Source organism: Podarcis liolepis (genome assembly GCF_965112155.1).
Source record: "Podarcis liolepis genome assembly, chromosome: 3".
Taxonomy (NCBI): domain Eukaryota; kingdom Metazoa; phylum Chordata; class Lepidosauria; order Squamata; family Lacertidae; genus Podarcis; species Podarcis liolepis.
Window position 1 is genome coordinate 120,469,950 of NC_139557.1, and position 24,670 is coordinate 120,494,619.

A 24,670-nucleotide genomic window follows, 5' to 3' on the forward strand; every position below is an offset into this window, starting at 1 on the left:
ATTTTAATTATTTGCAGATGATAGATTCCTTGTGCATCTATAAAAGGCTCAGGCTTCCTTGCTCGGTGACAAACGAACAGGCCCTTTAGGCGAAATGGGATGCAGTAATGAAAATCTGATACAAACTGAAAAAATGAGTGAATGGAGCAGGTTGGTCTCTTGAGAAAAAGAAAAGGGGATTCCTTGAGTCCTCCACCTCATCAGGTGATTCAGAGATAGCCACCAGAGCAATACACTGTTTTTTTACAAGCTTGGCTTGCTGTGCAGCATGGTTTAATATTCAGTTGCTGCTGAGGTCTGATTACAGGATACATAAGGTCCTTTTGAATGCTGTCAATGAGCTGTGAGTCACATATTCCACCACTGCCTCTGCCGCCATGCCACATCCATGGTGGAGGAGGACATGAAACCCCATGGAGACAGCATAGCTAACAGGAGTCAGAGTTGCATCCCATGCTGGAAGAAAAACATGGTCGGAGGCTCACCAAATGGCATACAATGCCCAGCATGCTCACTGAAGCTGAGCTACTCCACTAGCCAACCAGATGGAAGGGAAAGGGCTAGGCAAGCTTGAAAAGTAGCAACAGACAGGGCAAACGTGTTGGGTAACTGCCAGGGAGATAAAGTCCATCATGGCCCCCAAGCCAGCTGCCGGACGATCCATCGATCTCCCGTAGGCACGCAGTATCAGCAATTAGTGACATGAGCTCCAGAAAATAGCTTGTGACATTCCAGAGCTGATGCACACTCTATCAGCAGATAATTCACAGCAGAAGTTGCACGCAGGAGAGCATATTTACAAGTTTATTCAGCGTTGGTCAGAACAAAGAAAAACATGACTGCCTGCATCAGTGTCTCCAGACACAGAGAAACGAAAGCAATAGGAAACATAAAACATCCTGTGAACAGGAAATGCGCCGACTCTGTGACTCACAAAGCCTGCTCCCTTTTAAGGTGGAACGGAAGTATCCTAACAAAACGGAGGAAAATGGGGAATCTTGGATCATCCTCCGGAAAAGACTCAACTGGGTCTTGAAGGGAGGAGACACCGTCTAACTTCCCCCCCCAACCTGCTACCTTCCAAATGTTTTCAACTGCATCTTCCAACAGTCCCAGCCAGAAAGGTGCTTCAGTCTTTAACATCAGCAGTAACATCTAGACCATGGGAGCATTTCAGCCCTGTTCTTGAGTTTGTTCAAAATCTAAAATAGCTTTATCTTGTACTCCTTTCTTTGAATTTGTGCCATTTAGGTTTTTAAACCTTTTTGTAAAAGCAGCGCTAGAATTTTCACAGTTGAGTCTTCAACCCCTTATTCTTGTGCTATGTCTTCTTCAAGTTTGGCTTTGTTTAAAACTTGCTATTTAGGTTTTCAAACCTATTTTGTAAATTCAGTATTAGAAACTGTACTTTTGAGTCTTCAATCCTTTATTACTGCGCTTTACTTTAGCTAGATAGAGCTAGCATTATAATACATCAGAATTTTTGAGGTTCTACCCTTGTTTGAATTTTGGTCATTTAAGTTTATGATTTTTCTATTTCCTTCTGAGGAAACTGAATAGTCCAGTGAAACAAGGTTTGTAGCCGGCACCCCATTAAGGCTTTGTTTTATTTTAGGTTTTTCTAATTTTTTTCCTTAAGCTTTTTGATTATTGTTATTTACCGTATTTTTCACTCTATAAGATGCACCTGACCATAAGACGCACCTTGTTTTAGAGGAGGAGAACACGAAAAAAAATATTGTCACCCTCTATGTGCAGCACCTCTCCAGCAAAGCGGGAGGAGAAACGGAAGGGACTCCGTTTCTCCTGCTGCTTTCATGAAGGGGCACTGCGCAACTTTCCCTCTCTTATGGAGTGAATGCAAGCTGCGCAGCTATCGCTGAAGCCAGGAGAGCGAGAGGGATTGGTGCGCACAGATCCCTCTCGCTCTCCTGGCTTCAGCGATAGCTGCGCAGCCAGCATTCACTCCATAAGATGCAAACACATTTCCCCTTACTTTTTAGGAGGGGAAAAGTCCGTCTTACAGAGCGAAAAATACGGTACAGTGGTACCTCGGGTTACATACGCTTCAGGTTACAGACTCTGCTAACCCAGAAATAGTGCTTCAGGTTATTATTATTTTTAATGATATTTATTAAAGTTTCAAAAAAAGATTACATAAATAAAAAAGAGGGGGGGAAAGAAAAAGAGACAAAAAGGAAAAAAATACAAAATACAGAAAAAAGATAGAAAACACTTAAAAAACACATCAATCTTTCCATGCCTTACATTTCATTTCCTTACTTCCTTGACCTCCTCACACCTCCCTTTTTTGTATTCCAGTTCTGTTAGTAAATTCAGCAATTCCTTTCCCTCTTTGTTTTTGTCTTAATCCTTTAACTTAATATATTATAACTTCGGATTTTCACCTGTTAACAATCCATTTTTACATACCCCTTTATAACATTACTGCTAAAACCACTTAACTTCATTCTGACATCATTCTAACATTCTGTAGTCTTTAATTTTTTTTCAATCTTCTTCTACTGACTCTTCTCCCTGGTCTCGGATTCTGCCGGTCATTTCCGCCAGTTCCATATAGTCCATCACCTTCATCTGCCATTCTTCCAGAGTGGGTAAATCTTGTGTCTTCCAATACTTTGCAATAAGTATCCTTGCTGCTGTTGTGGCATACATAAAGAAAGTTCTGTCCTTCTTTGACACCAATTGGCTGACCATGCCCAGGTGAAAGGCCTCTGGTTTCTTCAGAAAGGTATATTTATATACCTTTTTCATTTCGTTATAGATCATCTCCCAGAAAGCCTTAATCCTTGGGCATGTCCACCAAAGGTGAAAGAATGTACCTTCAGTTTCTTTACATTTCCAACATTTATTATCGGGCAAATGATAGATTTTTGCAAGCTTGACTGGTGTCATGTACCACCTGTATATCATTTTCATAATATTCTCTCTTAAGGCATTACATGCCGTAAACTTCATACCTGTGGTCCATAACTGTTCCCAGTCAGCCATCATTATGTTATGTCCAACATCTTGTGCCCATTTAATCATAGCAGATTTCACCGTTTCATCCTGAGTATTCCATTTCAACAGCAAGTTATACATCTTTGACAAAATCTTAGTTTTGGGTTCTAAAAGTTCAATAGTGCTTCAGGTTAAGAACTTTGCTTTAGGATAAGAACAGAAATCGTGCTATGGCGGCGCGGCGGCAGCAGGAGGCCCCATTAGGTAAAGTGGTGCTTCAGGTTAAGAACAGTTTCAGGTTAAGAACGGACTTCCAGAACAAATTAAGTACTTAACCCAAGGTACCACTGCAGTTCATTTCCACAAGATAATATTTCTAGTCGATTACTTCTCGGATTTTCACGGTATTTCATTGTTTTGAGCAAGGTGTAGAAGGCTGCTCCAACCTACATATCACACCTTCCCTGCTGCTGGATTCTGAATGCTTTGGGGCGGGAGGAACGGCAAGAAGGAGCTGCTCTCAGCAGCGGTGGAGCGTATGCCCACTCTACCCAGGGCGGGCGCACAGGCCGTGTCCCTGAGGGGGGTGGGGCACGGAGGGCACCCTTCCATGCACCACAGTTCAGAGTAAGAGAGGGGCGGGGAGGCTGCTGCCAATTCTTCTCCTGCTTTCCGCGTCCCAACCCGCCAGCGAAGGCGGGAGGAGTTGCTGCAGCCCGGCACACCTTGCAGCAGCCAAGGAGGGCTGCCCTCCGCTGCCGGGTCATAAGAGCTCCTGCCACCGGGTGCGAGGTGTGCCATGGCCAAGGAGGGTGGGTGGCAGGGCTGCTGCCCACTTACCTGACCTGGGGGCGAAGCTTCGCCAGGCACAAGCACCGCAGCCAAGGTCTGGCACAAAGCCAGGCTCCGATGAAGGAGCCTGCTATGGGGGTTCCTGCTTGTGTCCCCTCTCAAAATTGCACTCAGGGCCACGGCACCCCCACACTATGCCTCTGGCTCTCAGGCCCCTCTGCTCTCAGCGAGGTGCAAACTGGAGGATAACATCTGCCTCCTCTGAATGCCAGAAAGTGGTGAAAAGCAGGGTGAAGACAGTCGGAAACAGGACACCAATCTAGGTGAAACTTTGGTCTAATCCGGCAAGAGTCTGTATAAAAAGCGGGTGTCACTGAGCTCTTATGGGGGGGGTGAATGGGTGGAAGACGCCAAGGATCCACCCACCTCTCCCTTTGCTTTTGTGAGGTACAGTCACCTCCAAGGTCACAAATCTGGAATGGAGGGACTCATGTTGGGAGCAGCATTTTAGAGCAAGTTATCAGTCAGCAATCCCTGGGCAGAAACTGCCCCCTTTCCTTATTTCTCTTCCTCCAGGAATGTACAGTGGTACCACTGGATGCGAACAGGATCTGTTCCGGAACCCCGTTCGCATCCAGAAGCAAACGCAACCCGCATCCGTGCGTTTGCGGGTCGCGATTCGCCACTTCTATGCATGCGCGTGACATCATTTTGACGGTCTGTGCGTGCGGCAAAACCCGGAAGTAACGCACTCTGTTACTTCTGGGTTGTCGCAGCGCACAACCCGAAAATACTTATCCGAAAGCTACTTCAACCCGAGGTAGGACTGTACAGTCATACCTCATGTTACGTTTGCTTTAGGTTGCGCATTTTCAAGTTGCGTCCCGCAGCGACCCGGAAGTAACTGAACAGGTTACTTCCGTGTTTCACCTCCGGAACAGATCCCGTTCGCAACCAGAGGTACCACTGTACTGCTTTCAGCCTGCAGGAGCTATCAAACCAGAGTACCTGACTAAGACAATTGTCTAACGCACTGCTGCTAATGGTCTACGATCAGCAAGCCCCGCAACCTCTCGCTCATTTTTCTCTAATCGTAAGAGATACCTGTAATTCTGGAAAGATGAAAAAACCGCACCAAATTCACAGAGGATAAAGCTCTGTGCCTGAGTGAAATCATCAACTGCGAAGAGGCCTTTAATTTGAAAGACAAAAGATCGCATTAAGGAAGAAACTGTAATAATCAAAGGTGAAAGGAATGTCTATTGTCTTGTTCTCTGTTCTGTTCTCTCCTCTCTCTCTCTGTGGGAATTTTCGCAGGCAGGCATCTGTGGGGGGTTGGGGGGGGGGGAGGCTGCCTTGCGCGCTTTCTGCTCCTCATTCTTCCCCACCCCATCAATAAATGCCGGCAATCATACTCTCAAGCTGCGGTGTGATTTCAAGGTTCATCTCTTCCTAGCAGCTCGAACACTAATTATCCCAGCTGTAATTAGTAAGATAATTAAATACTGGCTCGCTCATCACTCTACCTTGTGTCGGGTCATGATTCTCCCAGAAGACCTTGAGCAGTTTCTCAAAGCTGATGGTTTCTGGCTGGAATACCACGCGCACTGCTTCGGTATGGCCAGTCCTCCCTTCAATGAAAAGAAAAAGAAGAAGAAGCCAAAGTATTAATCAAAAAAGGCCACCGCAAAAGAATGGGCATCTGCCTCGCCAACAAATTAAAATGGCAATATAAATATGTGGATAGGATAGGGGTTTCTAATTTGCTCGCAATTTTACCACATCACTTTTTCAGGTGGTTTGAGAGGAGCATTTGCAGTGCATTGCGATGGATTCCTTAAGCAGAGGCCTTGCAAGGCGATCCCAGAAAGGCCAGCTGGCGCACGTTTCGCTGTAACAGCCATGATGTTGGACCACAAAGAAAACTAAGCCAGGACCTCTGTTTTGTTCCACAGTGCATGGCGTGAGGAAGGCTAGGCTGAAGTAGTGAGGCGTTCTCAAAGTAAAGGATTGAACTCTGATTAATAAGAATACACCCAGAGGCTTGAATCAGCAAGACTCTGGGAAGGGTGCGTATAATAATCTCTCTCTCCAGCCCCTGGCCCAGGTCGTTTTATTCACAAAAGAGCTTTTTACAAAGTGTTCGTAAGAACCAATCAGATTTCTTCTGAGCATTTCAACAAACCCCACGTGGGGACAAAGTTAAACTACAAACACTAGTTAAGCATGCATACTTTTGGGGTAAATGAATGAAAACTACAAAATAGTGCATTCAGCAACCCCGGAGGTCATAAACAATCAATACACATGATAAGAAGGATGGCCAGAAGGACAGCGATCATGATCACCTTTATGTGAAACCTGTTTCCTGGCCCTAAGAGTAACATCCTAAGATTAACATATCAGGAAAGCTACAGCAAAGAAACTGCCCACTGTCTTTGAGGACCCAGGACGCCTGCCTGTCTAAGTGGGTACGTGCCTTGTGAAGAAAGAGAAATGGAACAGGGATGCAGAGGTGTGGATTGATCAAGAATCATATCAAAATAGTTTAAACCCAGTCAACACAATGCTTTCATTGCTGACACAGGTGGCTTACTCTATATTTGTTATAATTCCTCATAGCAATCCCACCTGATCACTACAAGTAGCTTATCAAGTTTCATGCTCTCTTTCATTTGTGTGAAAAGTCACCTCCCATTTTCAGGAGGTGGGTTTGATATCCGTTGCAAACAAAAGTTGTGCTGCTTTGACACTTTTTTCTCCATGGCTGTTGCCAATTTCCATTTTCTTACTTGCTCTCACCGTCCTCAAGTTATTTGCTCTCACTGCTGTTAACCAGAAGTTGGCTCTGGCAACGCATGCAATTTTATTCATGGCATTGCATTGCTCTGATGTAGTGATACCCTACAGTGTGTGTCGTTAAATTATGGTACCAATGGTGCCTGCAAACGAATTCACAGCCAGAGGGCAAATGAGGGCAGCAACAGGCAAAGAAGTGCTGAGAGGAAGCCACAGTCAGATAACCAAAGAGTACTGAATCAGTGGAAGGGCTTGGCAAGGTAAGTACCGTATTTTTCCGTCTATAAGACGCCCTCATGTATAAGACGCCCCCTATTTTTGGGAACTCTTATTTAAGAAAATGGGGGGAGATGTATCCGTGTATAGGATACCCCTAAAATTTTGACATTTTGGGGTGGGGGAACTAGTCTTATACACGGAAAAATACGGTAATTCTTTGGCAAGTTGCTTGCCTACGCCAAACTTGACAATTTTAACATGAATGTCAAAATTCAGGAACACTCAATGCAGCCTGACTAGCACCCAAGTGGTAATAAATTCACAAAGGCCGGAGCAGACAAAGAGCTCAGTGGTAGGGCCCAGCGTTCGAAACTCCCATTGTTCTAGGCATGTTTTGTGACAGGGAATTTCAATAATGCAAGCAGTTTCTGAGCTCTGGGCGCTGTACTGAGCCTAAGGTTTCAGATTAAAACTGCTACTGCTGGAAGAAAAGGAGGACCTTTTTCCTGCCTCCCCACTTCCACCCCTCCCTGAAGACTGGAGAAGAATATTATCATATTATCATAAGAATGCGGGGAGGAGGACTAGACCATGTGAAAAATGAGTATAATATTTTAGCTGCAGTTCATTCATTTTCAGCTTTGTATTCTTGTTATTTAAAAAGTGTGCCTAGACGCTCCATTGCAGCACCCTGACCTAGGTTTAAGGTACCATTTAATTCCTAGCTTTCATATCTCAATTTCTAACACTGGTAGGGCCGTTATATTAGCTGTGCTGGAAGACCAGATCCATAGGGGTTCTCACTCTCTAAACTATCACCTGACATCAGCTACTATATTAGGCTGCAGAAAAGACTGAGAAGGGAAACAGGGATGCAAAGAGAGATAAAAATGGCAGTGGCTCGGGCATTTGGGATGCCAGATCTAAACAACTATGCTAATACAATGCATAGAGGAACTGCAATATTATTTCATGCACACACTTGCATAAACACTTGGGTTCTGGTATGTAAGTTCTAACCCTGGGCTGCTAGTCGTTTCCATGTGAACCAAGCAGTTGCCATTTTACGCCTGGTAATAGCAGTTCTCAATTAAAACTATGTACAGTGCAAGGGGGGAAAGGCATGATTAATTACAAATTATTCCTGTAATGGAATTACTGCATAATCTACCCAGTGGATTTGGTTATCTCAATAACTCTCAAATTATTAATTGGGGATTATATCTGTTTTATGGTTAAGTTCAAACCCAGGATATGAACCGCTCTTCTGTTGCCAAGAACGCTGATACTCAGCGTTCTGTGAATGAAATTTCAAATAACTTCAGTCCAGAAGACCACAGAATCAGAGAATCGTAGAGTTGGAAGGGATCCCAACGGTCATCTAGTCCAACCCCCTGCAATGCAGGGATCTCAACAAAAGCAGCTAAACCTTAGAACAGGAGTTTGCTTATTTATTTTATATATATTCAGTAAATTTATACCCTTTATACATGAGATAATTTCTCATAAAACAGAGAACAATAATATACGGTGAGGCAAACAAATAACAGTACTGTCATACCTCATGTTACGTTTGCTTCAGATTGAGCGTTTTCAGGTTGCGTCCCGCGGCGACCCGGAAGTACCAGAAAGGGTTACTTCCGGGTTTCGCCGCTCGCGCATGCGTCGACACGCAAAATGACATCACGTGCATGCGCAGAAGCAGCAAATTGCGACCCGCACATGCACAGACGCGGGTTGCGTTCCTTTCAGGTTGCGAACGGGCCTCCGGAACGGATCCCGTTCACAACCAGAGGTACCACTGTATTCTACAAAGCAGTCCAATAAAACATAGAACAGCAGCACAATACTCAAAGGTCAAATACCAGAAACCAACATTACCCCTACACAAAATGAAACATTGAATACTTGGTTTACCACTACCAGAAGGAAGTTCACCCTTAGCCTATGGTAGGTAAAGGTAAAGGGACCGCTGACCATTAGGTCCAGTTGTGACCAACTCTGGGGTTGTGGCGCTCATCTCGCTTTATAGGCCGAGGGAGCCGGCGTACAGCTTTCGGGTCATGTGGCCAGCATGACTAAGCCGCTTCTGGCGAACCAGAGCAGCGCACAGAAACACCGTTTACCTTCCTGCCCGAACGGTACCTATTTATCTACTTGCACTTTGACATGCTTTCGAACTGCTAGGTTGGCAGGAGCAGGGACCGAGCAACGGGAGCTCACCCCGTCGCGGGGATCTGAACTGCTGACCTTCTGATGGCAAGTCCTAGGCTCTGTGGTTTAACCCACGGCGCCACCCGCATCCCTTACCTATGGTAGTTTCGCATTAAAACTACCCTTGGAAAACACAGCAGTAGTTTGGATTTGAAGAGTGTGGATTTGATATTCCGCTTTATCACTACCCTAAGGGGTCTCAAAGCGGCTCACAATCTCCTTTCCCTTCCTCCCCCACAACAAACACTCTGTGAGGTGAGTGGGGCTGAGAGACTTCAGAGAAGTGGGACTAGCCCAAGGTCACCCAGCAGCTGCATGTGGAGGAGCGGGGAAGCGAACCCAGTTCACCAGATTACGAGTCCACCGCTCCTAACCACTACACCACACTGGCTTCAAGCATACCAGTTTCAAGCATACCAGAGGAAACAGGGGTAAAGAGATACTATTCCTAGATAAGAACAAAGGGGTAAAGGATCCTTTCCAGAGGCAGCATCCTTTAGATTTCAATAATAATAATAATAATAATAATAATAATAATAATAATAATAATAATATCCTGCCTATCTGGCTGGGTTTCCCCAGTGAAATAAAGCAGACCTGGACTTCTAAAGCAATCACAGAGCGTACTGTTAGAAACAGTAGGTTACAGACATATCCTAGAAGTCCAGATAAATGAGAGAATGCTTGTTACGGAACAACCAAAAGGGTTTTTATTAAATGCTGCCTACAGAAGCTCAACCAATAAATAAAGATGGCCAAGGTTTATGAACACAATTAAACGATGATTTGCATCCCCTCTAATACTTTTTGGGACATAGGCATGACTTCCAGGAGTACTGTATGGCAAGAAGCGGGGAAAGGGCTCCTGCAAAACCTAATAATGATAAACTATGCTAGCACTAAGGCCATAATATTTTCAAAATAACCCTAGGAGGAGCCATGACAGTAACTTCCCTTGCCAGGATAAGAGCAGCAATAAAATTGCAAATATTGTTGTGTACTCAAATACATACTAATGGACAATGCTAGACCTTCAAAATTTCTAAACTTTTAGGGCAGACCTGACCTGTCCGGATCAAATTGGGACATCCATCAACACAGGAAACAGCTGATGATGTTGTTGTTGTTTAGTTGTTTAGTCGTTTAGTCGTGTCTGACTCTTCGTGACCCCATGGACCAGAGAATGCCAGGCACTCCTGTCTTCCACTGCCTCCCGCAGTTTGGTCAAACTCATGCTGGTAGCTTCAAGATCACTGTCCAACCATCTTATCCTCTGTCGTCCCCTTCTCCTTGCGCCCTCCATCTTCTCCAACATCAGGGTCTTTTCCAGGGAGTCTTCTCTTCTCATGAGGTGGCCAAAGTATTGGAGCCTCAGCTTCAGGACCTGTCCTTCCAGTGAGCACTCAGGGCTGATTTCTTTCAGAATGGAGAGGTTTGATCTTCTTGCAGTCCATGGGACTCTCAAGAGTCTCCTCAATTCTTCGGCGACCAGCCTTCTTTATGGTCCAGCTCTCACTTCCATACATCACTACTGGGAGTACCATAGCTTTTACAATGCGGATCTTTGTTGGCAAGGTGATGTTCTTATCCTGAAGCAAAGTTCTTAACCTGAAGCACTATTTCTAGGTTAGTGGAGGGTGTAACCTGAAGCGTATGTAACCTGAAGCGTATGTAACCCAAGGTACCACTGTATTCCAGCAGAAAAAAAGCCCTGGTCTCTCCTGCAAAATAGGTTTCTACACATACAATACAATACAATACAATACAATACAATACAATACAATACAATACAATACAATACAATACAACACATAAACATCTAGACACTAGCACCATGATGTTCTGCTGTTCATTACAGTCCACATTATGCATGAGGAATTTGCTGGTGTGGATTTTTTTTACTATATGTTAGTCAATGTTTGTATCTTACTTATACGTGAATGTAAATCTGGATAATTACTACTCCGACTTCGGGGAAATTGCTCTGCGAAACAGAGATGAAGGTCTACTGAGGACCTATAGGGGCTATTAGAATGACACAACAAAAATAAATCTTGGGAGTCTTGGGGGGAAAGCACAGTGGAAACATCTGTTCATCGCACAACAGGAATAATGGGGAGGGAGAAGTAGGAAGGACATGGAGATATATTAAAACCATTGGAGAATGACAGGGGGCAAGGCACAGGAGCTTTTAATGGTGCCTTCAAATCTCAAACCTCCAAATTCAGCACTCATTTCTGTCCTTTTATTGCTAGTTGCAATTGGGGAAGGGGAGAGATGAAAGAACCAAAGTGGAATGATGGGGAGGAGGACTGCTTCCTGTTAAGAAAGATATAAGAAATTATATCTAGGGAAGGGTTTGTACCAACACCTAACCAATGAGGAGTTTGTCAGCAAATGGCAGAAAACCACGGCTAGAAAAGCCATCTCTACTGGTCTGTCACCCCCCAACTTCATTACCTGGGTTATGAAGGCACCCTAAAGACGTTAAAGCAAAGATTATGGGATAACACACATAGTGACTTGCGATCTCAATCACACGCAGTCTGTAGTCCACTGGCAGTAGGAGTACAATATGGGCATGTCTTTAAGTTAACACCTTACATTAAAAACCTGATAGTACCAAATTATCGAAGGTTATTCTCCAAAGCCAGACTAAACGTCTTTCCTTCTGCAGTGTTGGATGGCAGGTTGAGAGGAATTCCCTACCAGGACAGACTTTTGCTCGTGTGCTCAAGACATCGATTCTATAAAACATATTTTGCGGCACTGTGCGAAATATGAGCAAGCCAGGATTGAACTGATATTACCCTTGTTGGTACCTTTCCCAGGAAAATCAGAGGCTCACTATGTCAGGTTCCTATTGGAAGACCGGACAAACGCTAGAACATTAGCAGTGGCAAAGTTTTTATCGGTGGTTGCAAGAACCAATGATCCCTATCTTTAAGTCTGAACAAAATGCTTGTTTAACTTGGAGGTAGGCTGTCTGAATTGTGCATTGCTTTGTAATGATTTGTTGGGTCTCTGGGCCGTAATAAAGATTGATTGATTGATTGATTGATTGACTGATTGATATAAGAAATTAAGATTAAATGTAGTAGGACACAGTAGTAAAAATGTGTACAACATACTTTGATTTGCGGGACAGTGCAAATATTTTTGTACATTGTATAAATTTTTGCACATTGTACATTTTATATTTTTGTACGTTGCATGTGTGCATTTTCCTTTACTAATTAAGTACTTTCTTCTGTTAGTCACACTAAATTTGCAGTGTATGTAAGAGCTGTTTGACAGGGTTTGCATATTTGTGTCAATAAAAGGAGGCTCCACATAGCTGGCCGGCAGCTTGCTTGCAGCTCACCTGTGCGCAGCTCACCTGCATTATCAACTCCTGCCTCATGTCCTTCACTTCAGAGCGATCCCTGCAGAGGCTTAGGATGGAAGCTGCGCCCCGCCAACTATATGGCTGGAGGATGTGCAGCTTCCTCCCCAAGCCCCCGCGGGAGGAGAGTGATCCCTGCAGAGGCTTGGGGGAAAGTCGACAACTCTGGGAAACGAGGGGTGGGGCGCACTGGAGGGATCTTTGCACCATGGCTAAGATGGCCCTGCATGTGAGGATGCCTTCCCCCAGTTCTTCTCCTACCCCATCTTCATGATGGCCCTGAACTTTTGAGCCTTGCCTTACACCTTGCACGCCTCCTTCCGGCAACTCCTGCAGCCAAGCTGGTGCCCAACGTCTTGCTTTCCTTTCCTCTGGACCACGTCAGCAAGGCCAAGAAGGGGGTTTTATTATCTGGGCATTCCAGGACCTCCATACACACTGCCTTCAGTACTGCTAATGCCAGCCCCGGAGGCGCTTTTCTCTCGAGACAGACGGATGCCAACAACAACAACAGTGGTGGCAGATGAGAGAAACAAATAGTTTCCAGAGTGGTGCATGCTCTAGTTATCTCCCGCTTGGACTACTGTAATGTGCTCTACGTGGGGCTACCTTTGAAGGTGACCCGGAAACTGCAATTACCGTATTTTTTGCACCATAACACTCACTTTTTTCCTCCTAGAAAGTAAGGGGAAATGTCTGTGCGTGTTATGGAGCGAATGCCTGCGGGTGGTGGTGGGGATCTGCTGCAGTTGTGAGCAGAGGATCCATGGCTCCCCTTCCTTCCCTCCTCCATGGTTACAAAGCATGGATCCACATGGATCCTCAGGATTTTTGCATTGGGCTACTCCAAACTCACTGTCAGATCACATGTCTGTGGCCACAGCATGAACCACAAAAATCATATATCCACTATTTTGTTTAGAATATTTTTTTTCTTGTTTTCCTCCTCTAAAAACTACGTGCGTGTTATGGTCTGGTGCGTGTTATAGAGCGAAAAATACGGTAATCCAGAATGCGGCAGCAAGACCGGTGACTGGGAGTGGCCGCCGGGACCACATAACACCGGTCTTGAAAGACCTACATTGGCTCCCAGTACGTTTCCGAGCACAATTCAAAGTGTTGGTGCTGACCTTCAAAGCCCTAAACAGCCTCGGTCCTGTATACCTGAAGGAGTGTCTCCACCCGCATCCTTCAGCCCAGACACTGAGGTCCAGCGCCAAGGGCCTTCTGGCGGTTCCCTCATTGCGAGAAGTGAGGTTACAGGGAACCAGACAGAGGGCCTTCTCGGTAGTGGCGCCCACCGTGTGGAACGCCCTCCCTTCAGATGCGAAGGAAATAAGCAGCTATCCTATCTTTAAAAGACATCTGAAGGCAGCCCTGTTCAGGGAAGTTTTTTATATTTAATGCTGTACTGTTTTTAATACTTGATTGGGAGCCGCCCAGAGTGACTGGGGAAACTCAGCCAGATGGGCAGGGTATAAATAATAAATTGTTGTTGTTGTTGTTGTTGTTGTTGTTGTTGTTGTTGTGACCAGGTTGGAGCACCCTTTCTGCTGGCAGGGTCTATGCCGTTACTGGGATGCTGGCATGGGGCCTGTGGACATGGACTGGGACCCATTGCCAGGCCTGCAAGTCTGTGGTTCCACATTTGGAAGCAACGTGAGCCTAAAACTCTATAGAGAATTCTTGGAGACATCAATCGCAAGGTGGGGAAAGACACACCAAGTCTATTTCAAAGTGCCTTTCTAACGAATGTGCATCTTCCACCCCTCTAAATACACAGCAGAAACAAAATCAGCAGGTGCATCTGAATAAAACTCAAATATTTCCCCCCTGAGATAAGGCTTCCAGTAGGGAACATTTCTGCTTTTCAACATGACAGAAGAAAGAGAGGTCGTTCATGTTATAATAGTTTTGTTGTGCAACTTAATAAAGAAAGGGTCACTGCTGAAGATGAAAACTTCCTGATTCCGGAATGTATTTTCCCATTTTGCTCTTAAAGCATGTTCATTTCACTCTGATTTATCTCACGTTAAAAACAGAAAGTTCTCCTCAGTCAGTCGAGCAGCCCCGCAGTCTGAGGCAGCAGAATTTCAGGAACCTTCTGTGCTGAAGCTTAAACTCTGAAACAGAGCCGCAGAACCTTGGTGGATTGATCTCAGGTCAGAAAATCTCAAGCGTCAAACAGCTTCCTGCTTCCGCTCGCCATGTTCAGCTCCACCATATGAGGCCAGCTTTTCAACAATAAATGTTCTTAAGAAGGAAGCTTGCAGCTAGAACCGGCATGCTGTTCTAGGGGCCTATTATCCTTGTTTCTATGTAACGAGGCCTTTGTGCAATCAAGCTCTACGGCAAGCGGCTGAGGTTGCCATGTGTCCCAAGGCTGCTCAATATTAAGTGTAGATGTGGGTTAAAGCCCAAGTACACTGAAGCTCCGTTGATTTAAAACAGCACCGACAATTTCTGCAGAAGCGGCACCTCGCTCCGGTCCACCTGACCCACATTAGTTCAAGATGGTGCTTTCCCCCCCCCCTAAAAAAATATATATGTTTAGGGGTACTCCCATTTTGACTCCAGAAAATCACCATTTTATAGTTCAAATCAGGAAAAATAAATACAGTAAATGGACAAAAGTACAAAGATTCGCAAAATGTTTAAGGGTATGCGTACTCCCAGAAAAAAGCATTGGTCTTTCTCTTAGCAAAGGTCATGCCGTGGAGTAAGGATGAAAGTTTCCGTTTCAAAACCAGGCCTGAAATCCCACTTAAATGAATCCAAATAGCTAGTTTAATCCAAGTGTGAGTGGAATTGGCCAGCAACCACCTACTTGAACACTTTACCCATGAAACCTATGTCCCCACTGTGAAAGGACGTGTGGATCCAGAATTGGCCTCCACAGTCACTTATGGGCTCAGTGTTAAAACCGTGTTTATGGAAGACAATCTTACTCAGCTATGAGGGATCGACAAAGAAGAAGAAAATATCCAGAGCTGCAGAAGTAACTGTGTTATCTCTGACAGCAAAGAGTTAACTACCGTATTTTTTGCTCTATAAGACTCACTTTTTCCCTCCTAAAAAGTAAGGGGAAATGTGTGTGCGTCTTACGGAGCGAATGCAGGCTGTGCAGCTATCCCAGAAGCCAGAACAGCAAGAGGGATTGCTGCTTTCACTGCGCAGCGATCCCTCTTGCTGTTCTGGCTTGTGAGATTCAGAATATTTTTTTTCTTGTTTTCCTCCTTCAAAAACTAGGTGTGTCTTGTGGTCTGGTGCGTCTTATAGAGCGAAAAATACGGTATCTGCTATGTGCATTCCTTTGGCTGGGAAGCACCCCTGACACTGGGAAAGAACTCTGCTTTCATTTCCGAGCGTCAGTCACTTCCTATAGGTTACTCAAGGAGTGACACCACCCAGGCAAGCAACTGACCAGTCTGATCTGAAGTGGAGAGGGGCTAGACCATGCCTGATCAGTGCAGGATATGGTCTACAGGCTAACAGCTGTCTGCCCCTGCAGCGATGTGTCCACTACCTGACTCTACTGTTTTCCCCCCACTACACCACCCAGCTTGCTCCCAGGGAGCCGTGGACCAGTGGAGGATAAAAGTTTAGCATGCTGTTGTTGAAAAGCTGTTTTCCGGAAGCTAATTGCCTGTTCAGCCTACATTCATTTCACACTTGGAAAGCATAGCCACTCTTAGAAGATTACATGAAATAAGCTCTTGCAGTGGATATTCCAAACAAGGGAGATCGGAAACACGCAGTCTTGGAAAAGAGCTATTTGTATGCCACCTAACCACTGTTTGTAAATTTCCCATCAGATTGTCAGTTTAAAATCACTGAAAATAGCTCTCTGATTCGGCTTAATGGAGGCTGCAATCACAGCCTGTGGCAGCTGTGTCAAGGGGAGAGAATCTGTCACCTCACCTTATTTCCCTGTGTTGCAGTCGTGCTTCTTGGTGAAGGATTAAATATGCAAAAGAAAGCCTGTGTGTTTACAGAGATCTATCAAGACCTTGTCCTGCCCCACAATCATTCCCCCCCCCCCTAAATTGCTTGAACAATGTACCACTGGGTATCTTCTAACACGATACACCTCACTGCGTAACCACCTGATTGGGCTGTGCAGCTGTTCAAAGCACACATTTTTGTTAAACAATCTCCACAGAGTTAAAGTTATCATAGGGTAGGTACTGTTCCACAGGGGACCTTTTCAAAAGCTCTGACATTCTGCTCTGCCACAAGCAGGGATGTACGAATCTGTCAAATTCGCTTCTCTCTGTTTCTCATATTTCCAATCTTAAATTCAGTTCTCCATATTTCCAAAGCAATTTGCAAACAAACAAACAAACAAAAGCCACCTTTTAGAAAAAAAAAGTCCTCATGAATATTTGTCAACATTTTAGTGCAAATTCCTACTAATAAACATACTTTTGGTAAGCAGTTTTGACTAATATACACGTTTCTCCTAATACAATGCATTTTTGGTATTTCCTATTCACTCATGAGGGACGTGGGTGGCGCTGTGGGTTAAACCACAGAGCCTAGGACTTGTGGCGCTCATCTCACTTTACTAGCCGAGGGAGCCGGCATTTATCCGCAGACAGCTTCCAGGTCATGTGCCCAGCATGATTAAGTCACTTCTGGCGAACCAGGGCAGCGCACGGAAACCCCGCTTACCTTCCCGCTGGAGCGGTACCTATTTATCTACTTGCACTTTGACATGCTTTCGAACTGCTAGGTTGACAGGAGCTGGGACCGAGCAACGGGAGCTCACCCCGTCGCAGGGATTCGAACCACTGACCTTCTGATCGGCAAGCCCTAGGCTCTGTGGTTTAGACCACAGCACCACCCACACCCCTGTTCTCTAAACTAAAAAGCTCCAAATATGTTTGTAACTTTTCCTTCTTGGGGAGTTTCTCCATTGCCTTGGTCATTTCACCTGACCTTTTCTGAACCTCTTCTAACTCAACAATATCCTTTTTAAGGTGAGGCGATTTGGTATTCCAAATAAAGCTGCGCCATAGATTTGTGTAATTCCATTATGCTATCGGCAGTTTTATTTCCAATTCCTTTCCTAATTATCATTGATCCCCAGCATGGAATTAGCCTTTTTCACAGCTGCCACACACTGGGTTGACATCTTCATCAAGCTAACCGCTACGATCCCAAGGTCTCGCTCCTGGTCAATCACTGCCACTTCAGCCCCTGTGAGTGTATACGTGAAATTAGTATTTTTTTGCCCCAGCATGCATCACGTTATACTTGTCTGCACTGAATTGCACAGTCCCTATTTGTTTTAATGACCCAAACAATTTAGCATCAACTGCAAACGCGGCCACCTCACTGCTCACCTTGAACACTAGATCATGTATGGACAATTTTAAGAGTGCCGGTCCAAAAGCAATCCTTGACGGACTCCATTTTCTACATCCTCCACCCATGAGAACCATCCATTTATTCTTACTCTCTGCTTCCCATTACTTAACCAGTTCCTGCTCCACAAGGCTATATCACCAGATATTCCATGACCGCTAGGAGTCTTTGGTGAGGTACTTTAACCTTAACCTCATCTCTGATCTATCAGCATTCCTTGCAGTCTAAACCATCTCACACTACAGAAATGTTTAAAGGCCGCCATGCTTAGCAGGTGTAGCAGGAAAGGGTCAGGTATGACTAAAGGCACACAGAAGTGAGCAACAACCAGCACTGTTATTATCTGTGAACCTAACTGAGTGACCTCCTGGCACATAGAAGGGGAAGAAATGGAGGCAGTGAGAGATTTTACTTTCTTGGGCTCCATGATCACTGCAGATGGTGACAGCAGCCACGAAATTAAAAGACGCCTGCTTCTTGGGAGAAAATCTATGACAAACCTAGGCAGCATCTTAAAAAGCAGAGACATCACCTTGCCAACAAAGGTCCATATAGTTAAAGCTATGGTTCTCCCAGTAGTGATGTATGGAAGTGAGAGCTGGACCATAAAGAAGGCTGGTCACCGAAGAATTGATGCTTTTGAATTCTGGTGCTGGAGGAGACTCTTGAGAGTCCCATGGACTGCAAGAAGATCAAACCGATCCATTCTGAAGGAAATCAGCCCTGAGTGCTCACTTGAAGGACAGATCCTGAAGCTGAGGCTCCAAGACTTTGGCCACCTTCTGAGAAGAGAAGACTCCCTGGCAAAGACCCTGATGTTGAGGAAGATGGAGGGCACAAGGAGAAGGGGACCACAGAGGACGAGATGGTTGGATAGTGTTCTCGAAGCTACCAGCATGAGTTTGACCAAACTGCAGGAGGCAGTGGAAGACAGGATTGCCTGGCATGCTCTGGTCCATGGGATCACGAAGAGTCAGACATGACTAAACAACAAAACAACAACAAAACTGAGTGACAGTGCAGAAGTAATAATAATAATAATAATAATAATAATAATAATAATAATAGTAATAATATATTTATTGTCATTGCCCCCTTCGGGGACAACGAAATTACTTGACTGCTCCATAAAAACACTAATTAAACAATACAGTATAATACAGCAAGGGAGATTAGATGACTTTCAAAGTCCGGGCTTCCCATTCAGGGCCGAGATCGCTCTGGAGAAGAAGCTGTTCTTAAGACGGCTCGTTCTTAAGACAGTGCAGAAGTAAACTGAAAGGGTGACACAGAGAAAAAGAGGCAGGACAAAGCAAGGTGGGATACAGTGCTCAAATTATGGTTGGGGGAGGGTATGGACCCCCACTTCCTGACTCCCCCATTGACCTTCCCCATAGCCTTCAGTTGCTGAGGGAGTCATCATAAGTGGTAAGGGACGCTGGGCCCTCTCTGCCCCCTGTAATTCAAGTACTGCTACCAAGGGAAATCTTTTGCACGACGTGCCCCCTTATTTTTATGGCCCCATTTCCATACACATTCACTCCACTTTTGGTGGTCTTATTCCCAGGGGTGCATAAAATCCTTGCACTCATCTCGCTTGTGCTCATCTCTGGTGAGCCGAGAATTCATGCCTCGTCATTCTGCAACCTGGCCTTCTGCCATAGCATTAATTGAAGCTTTTGTTTATTCCCTTGCTCCACATTCAGAACACCACTCCTTTGCAGATAGCATTGATTTCTGCTCTCCCGCTATTAAGGACCAGTTGTACCTTTAAAACAAAACAAAACAAAAGATTGCCTATCTGAAAACAGAACGCTCCGAAGCAGCACTTTAAGATCTGGTTTTATTCTGCCATCAGGTGTTATAAGAGACATGCTCAGATCTTGCCTGGGACTACCAGGCATGGCCAAACTCGGCCCTCCAGATGTTTTGGGACTACAACTCCCATCATCCCTAGCTAACAGCACCAGTGGTCAGGGATGGTGGGAACTGTAGTCCCAAAACATCTGGAGGGCCGAGTTTGGCCATGCCTGGACTAAACCAAACCAAGATGGCTCCCTGTTTGTGGAATGCTCTCCCCAAGGAGGCTTACCTGGTGCCTTCATTACATTCCTTTAGGCGTCAGGCAAAAATATCCCTCTTCTCCCAGGCCTTTGGCTAATTATGGCCTTTTAAACTGTGTGGTGGGGGTTATTGTTTTGTTTGTTATTGTTATACATTTTTTGTGTTTTTATACTGTAAACCACCCTGTGATCTTTGGATGGAGGGTGGTAAATGAATTTAATAAAGAAGATAAAGAACAAACCTTGGTTACGGCTAGTGGCTCAACCCATGAGCCTGGGTTTGGACAAAAGATGTAAGGTGAACCATGGTTTAGCTCACAGCATCAGGATCAGAGGAAGAGCAAAGTGACTGTGATCTCCTCTCCTGGGAATCTGCAGGATTTCATGTTCAGACTCAAACCATTGTGTGTGTGTGCGCGCGCGTGTCTGTGTGTGTGTGCATATATACAGAGAGAGAGAGAGAGAAGGAAGAGGGCCTTTTCAGTTGTGGCTCCCTGCTTGTGGAATGCTCTCCCCACCCAGGTCTACCAAACACCACTATTAACATTCTTTTGACACTGTTTAGTGATTATATGTTTTTGCAGCTGTTTTATTGGAGCTATTCTTTAGGTTATTGTACGGCTTTTATTGGGAGTAATCTGGTTACTTGGGAACAGCTAGAGGAAACTAGAGGAACTCAATGGCTTTCATTGTAACATGTTATTTTCTGCCTTTATGTTATGCATTATGCTCTTAAAAGTTTGCAAGCCACACTCGAGAAACTTCTTATGGAGCAAGGGATTATGTAGCAAGTTTGAATTTTAGCTGGATGAAGATGTATACATTTTTTTTTTTTTTACAAACTGAACCAATTCAGCCAGAACACCTAAACACTTACTTCCGGGTTTTCGTTGTTCGGGAGCCAAAACGTAAGAGTACCAAGGCGTTTGAGAACCAAGGTACGACTGTACTTCTGTCTTGTCAGGATTCAACCTCAATCTGTTAGCCACCATCCATCCTCCAACTTCATGTCTTTCATGTACAGCAGAGGAAAAGACATTCCAAAGTGCAGGGCCAAGCGTGGAAGACCCCTGCTTCCAGGCCATCACCCTGTGATATTCTGGAGGGTGCAGTGCGATGAGTAAAATTTCCACAGATGAAGCAAGTGATGCTTTTGTACTTAATTGCTGCATAAAATGTGGCCCTGCAGGGTGAAGGTACTGAACAATTCTGGAAAGTGTTCTGCTAGGTATTTTTGCATAATTTGCCATAGAGGCATTACAGAGTTTCCTGGTCTTATCTCACCTCTCCTATGGCTACCCTTTTGCCAGCCTAAGGAAAGAGGAAGTGGGGTTTCTACGACACTGCGTGGTATTTCAGGTTGGTCCTTGACAGAAAAGGTTGCCCACTTCTGTCATAAAGCAGTAACTAAAAATGTGCATCATAATAAGATTAAGATATACACAATTTATGCTCTCATATGTATATCATTTGGGATGCGGGTGGCGCTGTGGTCTAAACCACAGAGCCTAGGGCTTGCCAATCGGAAGGTTGGTGGTTCGAATCCCAGCAACGGGGTGAGCTCCCGTTGTTCGGTCCCAGCTCCTGCCAACCTAGCAGTTCGAAAGCACATCAAGTGCAAGTAGATAAATAGGTATTGCTCCAGAAGGAAGGTAAACGGCGTTTTTGTGCACTGCTCTGGTTTCGCCAGTCATGCTGGCCACATGACCCAGAAAAACTGTCTACTGACAAACGTCAGCTCCCTCAGCCAGTAAAGCGAGATGAGCGCCACAACCCCAGAGTAGTTCACGACTGGACTTAACTGTCAGGTATCCTTTACCCCTTTTTATGTATATAATTTAATTTTGTAGCCATGGTCTCACAATTTCACACTTACTGATGACTAGCACCTTGCCAAGAATATAAATGAAAAGTGAAACATTGTGCTTTTTCACTAAGAAAAAGTTAGCCACTGGGAAATGATCAAGCACCAGCCAACGTATTTCTATTGGGACTCGACCCAGATTTAAGCTCTCAAGTTTAGCAGATAAAACGCTGAACACATCAATCATTAGCCTTTAATAAATCTTTCCAGATATTTCACTTTTTCTGTGGCAAACCTTTTAGATGTTATTAATTCCCATCCCTTTTTTAATGAATTGCTGTGCCCATGTTTAACCTTCGGAATCCACATAAAATAAATTATTACTGATGATTAATTATGCTGCGAGGGACCAATAAGAGCAACTTAGTTTTGAACCATACAGGGAATTAATTAAAACTGGCTTCAGTAAACAGTTTGCTATTTACGCTGCCACTTCTCCAGAATAAAAGGCCTCTTCTCTCCCCTCTACTCCAGTGATCTTGAATTATCATCAAAAACAATGCAGTGGGACAAAATCCTTGTCTGTTTGCAAAAGCGAAACTGTGAATTGCAATTTTAATCAAGAAGTCATCTTTAAAAAAAAACACCTTCATAGCTGATAAGATTTCTAAGTATGACTTTAGTACACATGAACCCCACCCTAACCCACATTAATTTTCTCTTATCAAGCCTACCAGTGAAGAGAACAGATAATAAAACAAGCTCCTCCTGGTCATTCTATTAATATGCAAAACTTGGATCCACCTTAAGGCCAACCTGCTTGGCCACTCAGATCATCTGGAGGAACGCTTTTAGTTGTCTCCCATGTTTCAGACGTCCGACTGGCGTTGACTAGAAGTTGGGCAGTTAGTGGCACCTGCCTCATGGCGTGCAATACTCTGCCAGCAGAGATTTGACAGGCATCCTTGTTGCTAACTTTCAGGACTCTCCTGAACACTTTTTTGTGCCAACAGCTCTATTCAGTTGCCAGTTATTTTCATATTGTTTCTGTTACGATATAGAAGCAATGCGGCCGCGAGCAGCTGCTAGCCAGAAAGCAAAACATAATGGGAATGTTGGGACTGTTCCGTGGGAAACAGAGGGACAGTCTATTCACAGTGCGAAGCACCGGAATTAGCTCAGAGTGTAATATGAGCTGTACAGGAAGTACAGGAGGAGGAGTTTGTCTCTCTGCTGTTGGAGTTTGAAGAGAGCAGACGTGTTTTCTGTGACGCTGCAAAGACAGAAATAAAGGCATGTAAATACGTTTCTGTCTATCTCTTTCCCCTTCCGGGGGGGGGGCAGGAAAGAGTGGTGTGTTCTTCTCACGCTGAGGAGGATCGCCGATCGCGACCTAGCCTGTATCCTGCCAGAGAATGCAGACAGGGAGGTCAACCGGAGAATCAAGCCGGGTGCCTGGAGAGTGGCCAGTTTCTCCTGATAAAGGCTATGAATCCCAACAGTTTCATGGTACCTTATGTTTTGTTGTGTTTGCATATATATTGCATACATATACATAAAGGTAAAGGGACCCCTTACCATTAGGTCCAGTTGTGGCCGACTCTGGGGTTGCGGCGCTCATCTCGCTTTATTGGCCAAGGGAGCGGCGTACAGCTTCCGGGTCATGTGGCCAGCAGGACTAAGCTGCTTCTGGCAAACCAGAGCAGCGCATGGAAACGCTGTTTACCTTCCCGCCGGAGTGGTACCTATTTATCTACTTGCACTTTGACATGCTTTCGAACTGCTAGGTTGGCAGGAGCAGGGACCGAGCAACGGGAGCTCACCCCATTGCGGGGATTCGAGCCGCCGACCTTCTGATCGGCAAGCCCTAGGCTCTGTGGTTTGGTCTTGAACCCTTGCCCCAGGAGGACCAATTGTGCTCTGCAGCTGCCCTGCCCAGAAAGCCATGCGGGTGCTGCTGCAGAAAGGCTTCTCCCCCTTCCCTTTTGTGTGTGCTGTTACTCCACAGCAGGTGCTCTTTTTTTCCAAGCATTTATATAGCACTTAGGAATTCTGTGTATTAGATGACGGTTGTGTGGGGTGTCACGGGATTTGCACCCCTGCCCAAAGGAACATCTGCAGGCTGGATATAGAAGGGTCCTTCCTGGCTGTGCCACTGGGGCTGGAAGTCCCCTGGCAGTGCCTGGCATTTTGTGCATGCCATGATAAAACAGGGAGGTGGGGGGGGGCGCTTCCCCATCTTCATGAGTTCACTGGCTGCCTCCGTGGATGGGTAGAAGCACAGACGTGGTTGACGGTCACTGGAAAACTTTTCAGAGATGCTGGGAGTGTTAGGATCGCCCTACTCGCGTGTAGGACCCTGGCAGAGACACATGCCTGACTGGCATGTTCTCTCCCTCCTGGTCGATCGTTCGGGAGCTTCAAAAGCTTTCTCCAGCCCGAACATCACAGCGACTGATATCAAAAGACATTAGCATGCTTAGGGATCCTGCAGGGTATTTGCGGTTTGCATAACAGAACTCAGTAGCACAGCATTTTGGCTAATCTACTTTATTTACATATAATACACTCAGAGCATTCTGCTTTAGCTCCTTCCTCTTTCTCATCAGACAGCAAAGAGGGGAAAAACAAAGTCCCACTTTCCGGAACACAGTAACACAAAACATCCTGTCTCCGTCACTTCCCACACTGTGGAATGATAGACAACAATCTCATGACTGCAAACATGGAGCAAGAATCCTAACATGGAGTGCCTCTTCTGTTTTTATGTCACATTTTCATTTCTCGGTTGCTTATTTTTCCAGGCCGAGCATGCAGCGAACACTACAATGCAGCAGGATACCCAGTTCTTGAATACATATTACTAGAGCAGCCACATCACTAGAGCATCCACAAAATTTGGTATGATTAACAAACTGTATCAATGCTTGATTATTATTTAATTTCACAGGCAACCTTTGCTAAGAAATAGTTTCAAAATGTAACGCAAACAAAGGGCCTCAGTAGAAAAGGGATTCAGATATTATAATGGTGGTGTATCTGTGCATGTGCTAATCTGTT

General features: G+C 45.0%; 1 protein-coding gene across 4 annotated transcripts in view; it reads right to left on the bottom strand.

The window, feature by feature from the left end:
• MSRA (methionine sulfoxide reductase A) overlaps positions 1–24,670 on the bottom strand; it is a 205,773-nt gene that overhangs the window by 69,109 nt on the left and 111,994 nt on the right. For all 4 annotated transcript variants that reach the window (XM_083494814.1, XM_083494813.1, XM_083494815.1 and 1 more), the window contains one exon: positions 5,283–5,387. In XM_083494814.1, the coding sequence (XP_083350940.1) occupies positions 5,283–5,387 (105 nt within the window). The remainder of the gene's footprint in view (positions 1–5,282; positions 5,388–24,670) is intronic.